A 12,436-nucleotide genomic window follows, 5' to 3' on the forward strand; every position below is an offset into this window, starting at 1 on the left:
AAATGCTGGCTGTAACACTGTTTTGCTATTTTCGTGAAAGGCTTTCATTTTGTATTTTGTTCAGTCTTTTGTAAGCAGAAGAAAAATTTAATAAAGGGTTCAAAATTATAAGAGGTTTTGTTATGGTAAATAAGAAACCACTTCAATTAGCAAATATAAAATAATTGGGGAAAAAACTGAATTGAGATTTTTTTTTTACAAAGCTCTATTTTACTCACTGTTCTTATCGTAAATTGCAGGTCGGTATCTTGAAAGGAAAAACGAATTGCTTAATATTTTTTTAAATGGAGCTTTGCCATTCCATTATTTTGGGTTACTCAATGTATTAATATGTCTTCAACTAACCAAATTCTGTAAATCCCAATCAATTGATAATTAAAGATGATCAGTTGCAGTTTCCAATTGGAAAGTAATACTGTGACTTACCACAAGCTATGGACCAATAGATTTGGGATTCTGGTATCTGGTGTAGAATGCGATATGGAGCTACTTTGGAAGTTGAATCAAACACAGTGTCAAGTGTTCCAACAAGGAGGCCTAGAGAAACCAAAAACAGACACAATAATTTCAACCTGAACACTTAGCTACTTATATATTTAATCATGGTTGTGTGGCAATTAAATTATTTCAATGCATATTTGAAAATGTAGTTTTAAACTGGATTTGAGACATAAAAATAAAGACACCCAAATAAAAACGTTCTCTGAACAACGACATTAGATTGCAGCAAACACTAAGACAACACCAATCAGCAAAATACAATTCAATTTATTACTTTTGTCCCACTACATTTTCATTTTGGTTTTAAAAACAAACAAAGTGATAAAGATAATGCATCTTCAGAATGAACAATTGAATCCTTTCACAGTTAAAGCACCAAAGGAAAGAACAAACATCATTTAATTAAATAAAACTAATCCTTACACTTCTTCCATTACCACCATCCAGGAACCTAAACAGTCTTCCAGGTGAGATAGAGTCACCTGCACCTCTTCCAAACTGCGGTCTTCTCTACACCGGTGAGGCCAAACGTGGACAAAGTGACCACTTGTATGAGTAGCCATCCATCTCCTGGTTGCCAGCATTTTAATTTCCCCTTCCCCTCTCGTTCCCACCTTGCCCAATCTGCCATTGGTCTCTTCCAGGCTGAGGCAAACTAGAGCAACAGCTCTTTATATTCTGCATGGGTGGTCTACAACCTGACGTCGTGAACTTTGAATTCTTCAATATCAAGTATTCTTCAGGCTTTATCTTGCACTAAAGGTAATACCCTTTACCTTGTATCTGTACACCGTGGACGGCTGGAGTATAATCATGTAATCATTTTCGCTGACTGGATAGCACACAACAAAAATAAGCTTTTCACGTGACAATAATAAACGAAACTAAAAACTTCACCCCCCTCTATCTCTCTCCTCCCATCTACTCTGGTCCTCTCATACACACCCTTTTCCAACTTACCCCTCCCCCCCCACCACCAGACACCCCAATCATCCCATGAGTTTCTCCAGCATTTTTGTGTACATCCCATTTCTTTTCTCCCTCTCCACACACTCCTCTCACTGAATCCACCCCCCTCCCCCCACGCCACAGCTCACCCCTCTGTTGATCCAATCTGTCGCTAACCCTCATTCAGTTCCAATCTTCACCATCTGTTTCTATCAGATTCCAGGATCGATAGCCTATCGTTCTCCATTTATCATCTCCCCGTCTCTGATGCTATCGCCATTCTTCCTTCTCCCACCTATTAACTACCAATGGTAGACAAAAGTGCTGGAGAAACTCAGCGGGTGTGGCAGCATCTATAGAGCAAAGGAAATAGGGAACGTTTCGGGCTGAAACCCTTCTTCAAACTTTCAGCCCGAAACGTTGCCCATTTCCTTCGCTCCATAGATGCTGCCGCACCCGCTGAGATTCTCCAGCACTTTTGTCTACCTTCGATTTTCCAGCATCTGCAGTTCCTTCTTAAACATATTAACTACCAATTACTCCCTCCTCACCTATATTCACCTCTCGTTTATTAGCTCTTGCCCAATCCCTCCCCCATCTCTTCATACTGACGAGCTCCTCTGTACTCCTGCAATCACGATGAAGGGTCTCGACGCAAAAGGTTGCCTGCCCGTTTCCTTCCACTGATGCTGGCCTTGCGAGTTGCTCCAGCTGCTCTTCTTTTTTGATATAGATTTCAGCATCTGCAGTCTCATATGCCACTGTTATACAGCTGTTGCTGCTTGATGGTTATATCATAACTCAAGTCGTATCATCAGCTGGATATTAAAACTGGAGGGATGTCATTCAGCAAGAAGGGGTGCAGAAAAGATTCACAAGGACATTGCCTGGACTGAAGAGCTTGAGTAGTGATGAGAGATTCTATAGGCTGGAGCAAAGGAGGCATAATAATGACCTTGTAGAAACTTATAAAATTATGAGGAGTCATAGATACACAGTCCTTTTCCCACAGTCGGGGTGTCTAAAACTAGAGGGTGTAGGTTTGTGAGAGGGAAGAAATTTAAAGGGGACCGGAGGGGAAGTTTTGTCACACACACCTTGCTAGGTGTACAGAATAAGCTGCCAGAGGAGGTGATAGAGGCAAGTATAATTACAATGTTTAAAAGACACTTGGACAGGTACATGGATAGGAAGGTTCACAGTGATAGGTGTCAAACGCTGGCAAATGGGACTAGCTTAGATCGGCATTTTCATTGGCATGGATAATGGGTCTGTATGGCCTGCTTCCAAGTTGTTTAACTGAATGCTTTCTTTTTCATTTTGATCGAAGAGATTTGTGGTGCACACCTAAATGGTACAGAAATGAAAGAATCTAGACACATTCATCACATATTAATCAAAATTTTTTCCTAGTTATGCCTTTCAGTTTTTTCTGATTTCAGGCCAGGGTCTCCCAAGGGCATCAACCATCACAGAAATTTCCAGGACAAGTATTCAATAAATAAAGAACAGAAACAGGGTCCAGAGGTTATTTGAGAGACTCTGAATTAGAGAGAAGTTGACAAACCATCTAAAATATTCCAGCCACAGCAACTGGATAACACCAAGGTAAAGATTAAATGAAAATACGCCAACATTCCTGCACAAAAAGCAGGAAAAGACTCTTAGTTTTAAATATGCAAACTTTAAGAAATAACTGATGTGACCAGTTATAGCTTAGTTTAGTTTAGTTTAGTAATAGAGCATAGAAACAGCCAAAACCCGGCGAGGCCACGCAGCCATCGATCTAATTCTATGTTATCCCATTTTCTCATCCACTCCCCGCACGCGCACACAAACACGGCAATTTACAGATGCCAATTAACCTACAAACCCACACGGCTATGGTGATATGGGAGACACCCGGAGGAAACTCGCGCAGTCACAGGGATAATGTGCAAACTCCACGCAGACAGCACCCGACGTCAGGATCGAACCCGATTCTCTGGCTCTATCTACTTCTTGGCTAGCTCCTTTGAACAGCAGCCCTCTCCTTAGCTCTCGTGTTATATTCCTGCCATTTCATTTCCTTCTTCGCGTATTTATCCTGTTCCCTCCTAAAAACTAACACCTTCGGCCTTACGATGCCAGCCAGACTTTGCATAAGAAAGATTTATCTTATACAGCTTTTAGATCATTAGTCAATCTCTTCAAAGCAACGACAACCATATGTAAGTGAAGAGAAAAGACTTTGCCTTCCATCACAGTGGGTCCACTGTGATGGATGTTTGTGTGAACTAAATTGTGTGTATGTCTAGGAATTGTCTTTGTTTGTATGGCTGTGGAAACAGAATTTCGTTTGAGCCTCACTGAGGCTCAAATGACAATAAATTGTATTGTATTGTATTGTATTGTATTAAACTAGGTTTTAGAAGACTTTAAATAATTTCTGTAAATCAACAATTGCCAACTATTCAGAAGCTGCATTTATTATATGCCCTCTGCATTGCAAGACCCACACGTCCAGAAATTCCACATCCTAATACCCAGAGTTAAAATAAATTCTTAATCCAAGTAGAATCTTCTTCATTCAAACATTTGGCATTTCTGCTGCACTTCAAACAAATTATCAGATAAAAGTCAGAACAGTTGATATCCAGTTTACTTTACAAACAAAAAGAGATTATTTCCAGATTGTAATAATGACAGTGCTTTGATTGTAGCACAGTATTGAAGTAACAATATCTCTCTCCAGACCAAAAGGATTAAAATAATGATAAATGAAGATGTACAAAAAAGAATCCTGCTCAGTGTCATTTTGTATACATTTACATGATGATTCTAGTATTAGTTTAGTGTAGTATTAGTTGAGTTTTTAGTTGACAGTGCGGAAACAGGCCAGCGATCAACTAACTCACACACACTCACACACCCCCCCCCCCCCCCCCCACACACACACACACCACCCCCCCCCCCACCCCCCACACACACACACAACAAGTTTCAATTTTTACCAAAGTCAATTAACCCACAAACCTATACATCTTTGGAGTGTGGAAGGAACCAGAGCATCTGGGGAACACCAATGAGGTCAAGGGGAGAACGTACAAACTCCGTACAGACAGCACCCATAGTCAGGATCTAACCCGGCTCTCTGGCACTGTAAGGGAGCAACTCTACCACTGGGCACCGTAATGGAGTCAAGTATTTTGTTTTGCATTAATAGTTTAATATTGGCAGAGTGCCCTGCTGTCGTCTTAATCCACACAAAAGATTCCACGTACTATGTCAAAAAGGATTTTTGAAGCTCTTGAGATTTGATAAAATATTTACCCTCAGCCAACATTATTGAAGGCGAATTATATTGTCATCACAATGATCTTTGGAGGATAACGATCTGTCCATATTTAGTGCTGTCTTTCCTATCTCAGTGACAACATTTAAAAAATTCCTTCAAGTGGATGCGTCAGCTGCAAACATGAGGCCTCATGCCACATAAGACAACATTAATGCAAGTGTTTTTCTGCAATAAATCCAGAATAATGGATAGGAAACATTCAGGGGGATACGGGCAAACCAGGCATGTGCTGTCAGGGTGGGCAAGGTAGGCACTGCTTACCCTGATTAAAATTATAAAATGATAATTATTAAATATAAATAGTAAAGGCACGGGAGAATTATGCCTACTTAAGAGATCGATCTCTTAGGTAGGCATAATTATCCGTGCCTTTCATGCACAGTACACAGTAATACGCAAAAGTCTGTGCAGCCCACGTGCCATCGACGCTGCTTCAAGGCTTCACGACAAGGGCAGCTGAAGGCAGCTGAAATTCTGCCTTTGTACCATGGACTGTGTACTGTGCATGTGCAGCAGCCTACTGCCCATGCGCAGCGCCGCTGGGGGGGGCGGGAACAATACTAGTTCAAGGGACCAATTTGGGGAAGAGTTTCTTTCACAGCGTGTGGGGAGTCTGGCTAGGGGTAAAGTTGCGGGAGGGCAGGAGCGTTGAGAAGGAGGGGGTCGGGAATCATGCCAGGAACCAGCTCAAGAGCGGGTCAGCGGGCGATGAATAACAGGACAGCGGGCGGTGGAGCTTCTTCCATGTGTCAGTGCGAATAACCTCAATTGGTCCCTTGTTCGCGCTGACACAGGAGTGTCCACTGCCCGCTGTCCTGTTATCCATTGCCCGCTGACCCGCTCCGCTCTATGATCTTTGCTCTTGAGCTGGTCCCCTCCCTCACTGTTTAGACGGAGAGCACTGCCAGAGGTGAGCAGGCCAGCAGAAAGCGCTCGCAGCCACCCGAGCTACTTCCCTCCCCGGCCACAATGCGGTGGCTGCGCGCCCGGAGAGCCGCGGCAGCAGTGAGTTACTGGCATCATCCCCAACCTCCTCCTTCTCAACGCTCCTGTCCTCCCTGCAACTTTACCCCTGGCCAGACGCCCTGCATGCTGTGAAAGAAACTCTTCCCCAAATTGGTCCCTTGAGCTAGTATTGTCATTCAATAAGATCACAACTGATTCAACTTGTCCCGGTGTGCTCCCGTTTTTCCCCACCATCTCTCCACCTGCCGTCACCCTCCACCCCCCACCCATTCAGTAATTCAGAATGAAGTAGATTTGGAAGCCTTGGGCAAATTGAATTGTTACTTTCTTTATTTTTATTTTTTATTTTTACGGAGAGGAGAACAATCTGCGCATTTAAAACCGACTGACTGCCTACACTGAGTAATTACTCACGGCACGTGCCTGGGGCAAACACAGGCAGGTGGAACTTACAGTGTCTTGAATTAATTACTGTGATTTTACAAAATGACACCAAATTTCTTTGAAGTGTTCCCATTCAATAGCCATCCAACAACCTTCAAAAGGAAGAAGCACAAATATCTCGAAGAGCAAATACCATTGCAGGAAAATAGGACGGCACAGAGGTGCAGCTGTAGAGCTCAGGTGCTATCTGTTTGCAAATTCTACCGGTGACCGCATGGGCTTCTGGTTTCCACACACCTCCCAAATGCTTCCGGATTGTAGTTTAATTGGCCTCTGTAAAATTACCTTGGAATGGATGCGAATGTGGGAAAACATAGAACTAGTGTGAACGGATAATCGATGATCAGTGGGCCAAAGGACATGTTTCCAGGCTGCATCTTTCAATCAAAAATTTAATAGGGAAAGAGGAGTAAATAACTCTTCAGAGAGCCACGACAAATGCAGTAGAACATATGACACCTTCTGTGATATCTTGCAGTACATTTCTAAACTATGACAATGTAAAAGAGGTCGATTTTATAAAATAGGAGAGTTGGAAAAAGCAAGTAACAGGTGACAAAACTTTACACGAGCTGTGTAATTATTTTGACACATACTTGCAGTAAAATTAATCTTTTAATGCTCTGTATAGCAAATGTAAATCTATATCCCTCAATATCCAATATCTGAAATAAAGAAAAGAAACTACCAAGAATATTCATCAGATCAGGCCACGTCTGTGAGAAGAGACTTGCTTCTCTTCCCCCAGATGTAGCCTGCCCTGCAGAATATTTCCAGCATTTTCTTTTTTTCTATTTCAGGTTCACATATTGCTGACCTCAGGCATTTATGTTGTTTGAAACAATTCACATCAACTACTTTAACTATCTATTGGACAATACTGCCTGAACAGGTGCCAAACAGCTACAATCCAACAATATTAAAACACAATGCAAAAACAAACACGTCGATTCAGAGTACGAAGCTGCTTCTCAGTTCCCCTCGTTCAATATACATATGCCCCTCCCTTGTTCCAAAAGTTTCAGCTCGTAATTTGCATAGTATATAAAAGATATTGAAACAATAGACGAAGTTTAAAAGATTTAAAAGAATTATTAGTGCACAAGCAAAAGTAGATTGAAGAGGCTGGGGCTCTTTAAAATGAGGCAATATTAGCATTGGCATGTTAAATTATAAAACACTCTGTCGGGTAGTTTAGTTTATTATTGTCATGCATACCGAGGTATAGTGAAAAACTTTTTGTTGCGTGCTATCCAGCCAACGAAAGGACTATACATGATTACAATCAAGCCGTCCATAGTGTAGATACAGTATAAAGGGTATAACATTTAGTGTAAGATAAAGTCCGATAAAAGATAGTTTGAAGGTCTCCAATGAGGTAGATGAGAGGTCAGGACCACATTCTAGCTAGCAAGAGGACGGTTCAGTCGCCTGATCACAGATGGGACAAAACCGTCCCTAATTCTGGCGGTGTGCGTTTTCAAACTTCTGCACCTCTTGCCTGATGGGAGAGGAGAGAAGAGGGAGTGGCCAGGGTACTAGCCTTGCCGAGGCAGCGTGAAGTATAAATGGAGTCAATAGAAGGGAGGTTGATTTGCGTGATGGTCTGGGCTACAATCACAACCCTCGACAATTTCTTGGGGTCTTGGGTGGAGCTGTTCCCAAACCATAGATAGACACAAACTGCTGGAGTAACTCGTCTGTTCCCAAACCATGCAGTGATGCATCCCGATAATATGCTTTCTGCAGCGCATCTGTAAAAGTTGGTGTGGATTTGTTGCAGACATGCAAAACTTCCTGAGCCTTCTAAGAAAGTAGAGGCATTGCTGTGCCTTGGTTGGCCATTGTTTCAATGTGGCTGGTCCAGGACAAATTGCTGGTGATATTTATTCCTTAGAACTTGAAGTTTTCAATCATCTGTATTTTGGCACTATCAATGTATGTGTACCGCTTCACTTCCTGTAGTCAATTACAATCTCCTTTGTCTTGTTGGCATTGAGGGAGAGGTTGTTGTCTTGATGCCAGGTTGCAAGGTTCTCAATCCCCTTTCTGTACTCTGCCTCATCATTATTTGATATAGACAATAGGTGCAGGAGTAGGCCATTCAGCCCTTTGAGCCAGCACCGCCATTCACTGTGATCATGGCTGATCATCCACATTCAGTACCCCGATCCTGCCTTCTCACCATATCCCCTAACTCCGCTATCTTTAAGAGCTCTATCTAACTCTCTCTTGAAAGCATCCAGAGAATTGGCCTCCACTGCCTTCTAAAGCAGAGAATTCCACAGATTCACAACTCTCTGGGTGAAAAAGTTTTCCTCATCTCCATTCTAAATGGTCTACCCCTTATTCTTAAACTGTGGCCCCAGACTCTGGACTCCCCCAACATCGGGAACATGTTTCCTGCCTCTAGCTTGTCCAATCCCTTAATAATCTTATATGTCTCAATATGATCCCCTCTCATCCTTCTAAATTCCAGAGTATACAAGCCCAGCCGCTCCATTCTATCAACATATGACAGTCCCGCCATCCCGGGAATTAACTTCGTGAACCTACGCTGCACTCCCTCAATATCCACTATGGTGGTTTCAGCTCCGAATTTGAAAATTGAGTTGGATTGGTATTTGGCTGCACAGTCATGAGTGTATAACGAGTGTAGAAGAGACCTCTACAGGGCACCAGTTTTGAGGATTATCGTATTTGTCACATTTCCTTGCTGATTGTGATCATGGCTGTTGGTCAGAGGTGAGTGCTGACTCCAAGTCCCACGAGTTTGGAAATGAGCTTGGATGGGATAATGGAACTGAAAGCAGAGCTATATTCTATGATTAGGAGTCTGACGTAGATGTCCTATAATAGACACAAAATGCTGGAGTAACTCAGAAGGACAGGCAACATCTCTGGATAGAAGGAATGGGGGATATTCCGGGTCAAAACCCTTCTTCAGATTGAGCTCAGTCTGAAGGGTTACGACCAGAAAATTCACCCCTCAGTCTGAAGAAGGTCTCGACCCGAAACATCATCCAGCCTTCTATCCAGAGATGCTCCAACATTTTGTGTCTATCTTCGGTGTAAACCAGAATCTGCAATTCCATCCTACATGTAGGTGTCCTTATTTAGGTGCTCCAGGGATGAGTATAAGGCCAGGGAGATGACATCAGCCATCAGGGTAGATCGAAAGCATGAAACTCTTGTGGGAATATAGAAAACAGAAGGATTCAATTGTAACATTAATCAATCACTGGCTTACCGCACGTAAACTAAAGTTCAATCTAACTGCCGAGTATAGCACTATAGTTACGCCTAAAGTTTTTACCAATCACACCACAATCAGTCTATGCATAATCACTCTCTATTGATCGGTGAACATAATATGACCTAGCCAACCATAATCTCTACAACAGAGAAGCTGCATTGAAATTAGTGCATTTTAACCTTAGCAACATATTACTTCATATTAGCCATCCTTGCCCTCTGCATAACATTACCAAATTTGCATCATGAAGCCACATTTCCTGAAACGTGATTGCAGCTGGGAGAGAGAGGGATGGAGGGAGGGAGGGAGAGAGGGAGAAAGGGAGAGAGGGTCAGGGAGAGGGAAGGAGGGGGAGGGAGAGGGAAGGAAGGAGAGGGAAGGAAGGAGGGAAGGAGGGCGAGGGGAGAGGGAAGGAGGGATAGGGAAGGAGAGGGAGGGGGTAGGGGAGAGGGAGGGGAGGGAGGGGGAGAGGGAGGGGGAGAGGAGGGGAGGAGAGGGGGAGGAGGGGAGGGAGGGGGGGCAGGGAGGGAGAGAGAGAGGGAGGGAGGGAGGGAGAGAGTGGGAGGGAGGGAGAGAGGGAGAGAGGGAGGGATAGATATATTGATTCCATTATTGGAGCAGTAGAAGCAGCCCAAGAATGACAATAAAGTTGAATCTGAATCTGAATCTGAAGTGGAAAACTACAGCATGCTAATCTGGGTCCTTGACAGCATGCTCAATATTCAGAAGAAACCACAGACCGTGCTGTAAAATGAACCTTCAAAGTTTGAGGAAGAAGCTCAAGCTGTCACACAGACAACATGAAATAAATCCTTGCTATGTGGCACCCACTATAACGCTGTTCTCCGCTGGCTTCCTTTTTCATTCATCTTCAGCACTGAAATGAGTTGGAGTGTGCAGGCCAGATCAAGTGTACAGGAAAGAACAAATCAATTTTTGCACTGCAAACACCCACAAACCTGTACATTCCCTCCTCAGATGCAGCCTGACCCTCTGTTACCCCAGCACTTGGTGTTTTGCACAAGATTCCAGCATCTGTGGTTCCTTCCATCTCCCACAACCTGTGCTTCAAAAATAGCCACGTAATCCACTTTTGTGATTCTTACAGAGGTTCAAATAATAGCCAAGGCATCAGAAATTAAACCACGGTTCTTTGTTAGGATAACATCGTAATGATGTGGGGAATTAATGTTAAAGTCAACATCTTCAAAGAGTGGTACAGCTGGCACTTCACAGCAGCAGTGACTCGGGTTTGCAAGTTCTTCCTGTGACTGGATGGGTTTCCTCCGGTTCCTCCCACATCCATAGACATGCGGGTTTAGGTTAATTGCGTTGTGTAAAATTGTGTAGGGAGTGGATGCAAAAGTAACATAACATAGTACTAGTGTGAACGGGTGATCGATGGTTGACGTAGACTCGGTGGTCCGAATGGCCCGTTTCCATGTAGAATCACTAAACTCTAAGCTGTGCGATGTTACCCCGATACATCAGCCAAGATCTTTGTCGCCTCCAATATCAAATGCAAATAGTACCACTATCTGAACCAAAGATGAGATGTTCCCAATAACTAAAGAAGTGAACAATGGCAACTAAGAGGGTCCCAATCCGAAACGTTGCCTTTCGATTCCTTCCACAGATGCGACCTGACCTTCCAGGATGCTACCTGACCTGCTAAGATACTCCAACACTTTGTGTTTTACCCAATGAACACTGGCAAATAGCCTGAAAATAAATGACAAATTTTAAAACAGACAAATGACTGATAGAATATTTAAATAAATGGCTGGTAATTAAATGATCACATGCAAAATAGTCAAAAATTTAAAATATTAATGTTAAACAAGCATTGTCAGATAAGTGAATGTAGAGATTACTGTTGAATTCACTGCAGGCAGATAGTAAACAAGCAAGGAAAAGTGAGAGATAAACAAGAAATTGGGAGATGAACAAGTAACTGAAAGATAAATAAATGCATAGTTTTGCTGCTGTCAAACTTTCAGTGCCCAGTGTCATTGGGGTGAAAGGTCCTCCCGCCGCGGCGCCCCCCAGCGGCCGGTGGTGCGCACTCGCTGTCCCGCCGCCTCCAGCAACTTTACCCGTTAGTCCGCCGCCTCCTTCGCCGTAGCCCCTGCGCCGCTGCAAGACGAAGTACTTGTGGTCTTTCTCCGTCAGCCACAGCTTCAGCGCGTTCTTCAGCAGCACCTCCTCGGGTTTCAGCCACATGTTGGAGGAGGCGGGGTGGGGGGGGGTAGAGAGAGAGAGAGAGAGACTCCGGGAGAAGAGGTGAGCTGAGGGGGACGAGGGGCAACCAGCACCGCCACCTCACCTCACTGCATGCTCCCACCTGTCACCCACCCGCCCGCCCAGTGCCCACGTCGACAAGCCGGCGCCCGTGTGATGTGACGTGACGTGATGCCACGCCCCGCCGCGATGCCACGCCCCGCCGCGGAGCATCCCGGGAGTTGTAGTCACCCCCCGCGCCAGGTTTTTCCACGCCTGATTCCCCGCCGCATTTAGCGAACTACAAATCCCAGCGGCCCCTGGTCAAAACCAGTCAAATGGGCTGTCAGTGCAAAATCATTCTTGCCCCAAGGCGTGGGAGATTTGTATTTAATATTCCCCTGCCTGCAGTGCCGGAGTCCCGGGTTCGATCCCGGCTACGGGTGCTGTCTATACGGAGTTTGCATGTTCTCCCTGCGTGAGTTTTCTCCGAGATCTTCAGTTTCCTCCCACACTCCAAAGACGTACTTGGCTAATTGGCTTGTTATAAGTGTAAAAATTGTCCCTGGTGTGTGTAGGATAGAGTTAATGTGCGGGGATGGCTGGTCGGCGCGGACCCGTGGGTCGAAGGGCCTGTTTCCGCGCTTATTTCTAAACTAAACTAAACTAAAAAGTTACAAGGATTTTTCAAGTGTTTTATTGTCATATGTCCCAGACTGACCAATGAAATTCTTACTTACAGCAGCACAACAGAATGTGTAAAC

General features: G+C 44.0%; 1 protein-coding gene across 1 annotated transcript in view; it reads right to left on the minus strand.

Annotated features, from left to right (window-relative positions):
* Window positions 1-11,680, minus strand: part of tbc1d8b (TBC1 domain family member 8B) — a 68,722-nt gene extending 57,042 nt beyond the window's left edge. Inside the window, exons 1-2 of the mRNA XM_033030263.1 lie at window positions 11,549-11,680; window positions 427-537 (exon numbers count right to left, since the gene is read on the minus strand). Of these exons, the coding sequence (XP_032886154.1) occupies window positions 427-537; window positions 11,549-11,675 (238 nt within the window). The 5' untranslated portion in view covers window positions 11,676-11,680. The remainder of the gene's footprint in view (window positions 1-426; window positions 538-11,548) is intronic.
* Window positions 11,681-12,436: the final 756 nt, after the last annotated feature.

This window comes from Amblyraja radiata, chromosome 12 (assembly GCF_010909765.2).
Source record: "Amblyraja radiata isolate CabotCenter1 chromosome 12, sAmbRad1.1.pri, whole genome shotgun sequence".
Classification (NCBI taxonomy): domain Eukaryota; kingdom Metazoa; phylum Chordata; class Chondrichthyes; order Rajiformes; family Rajidae; genus Amblyraja; species Amblyraja radiata.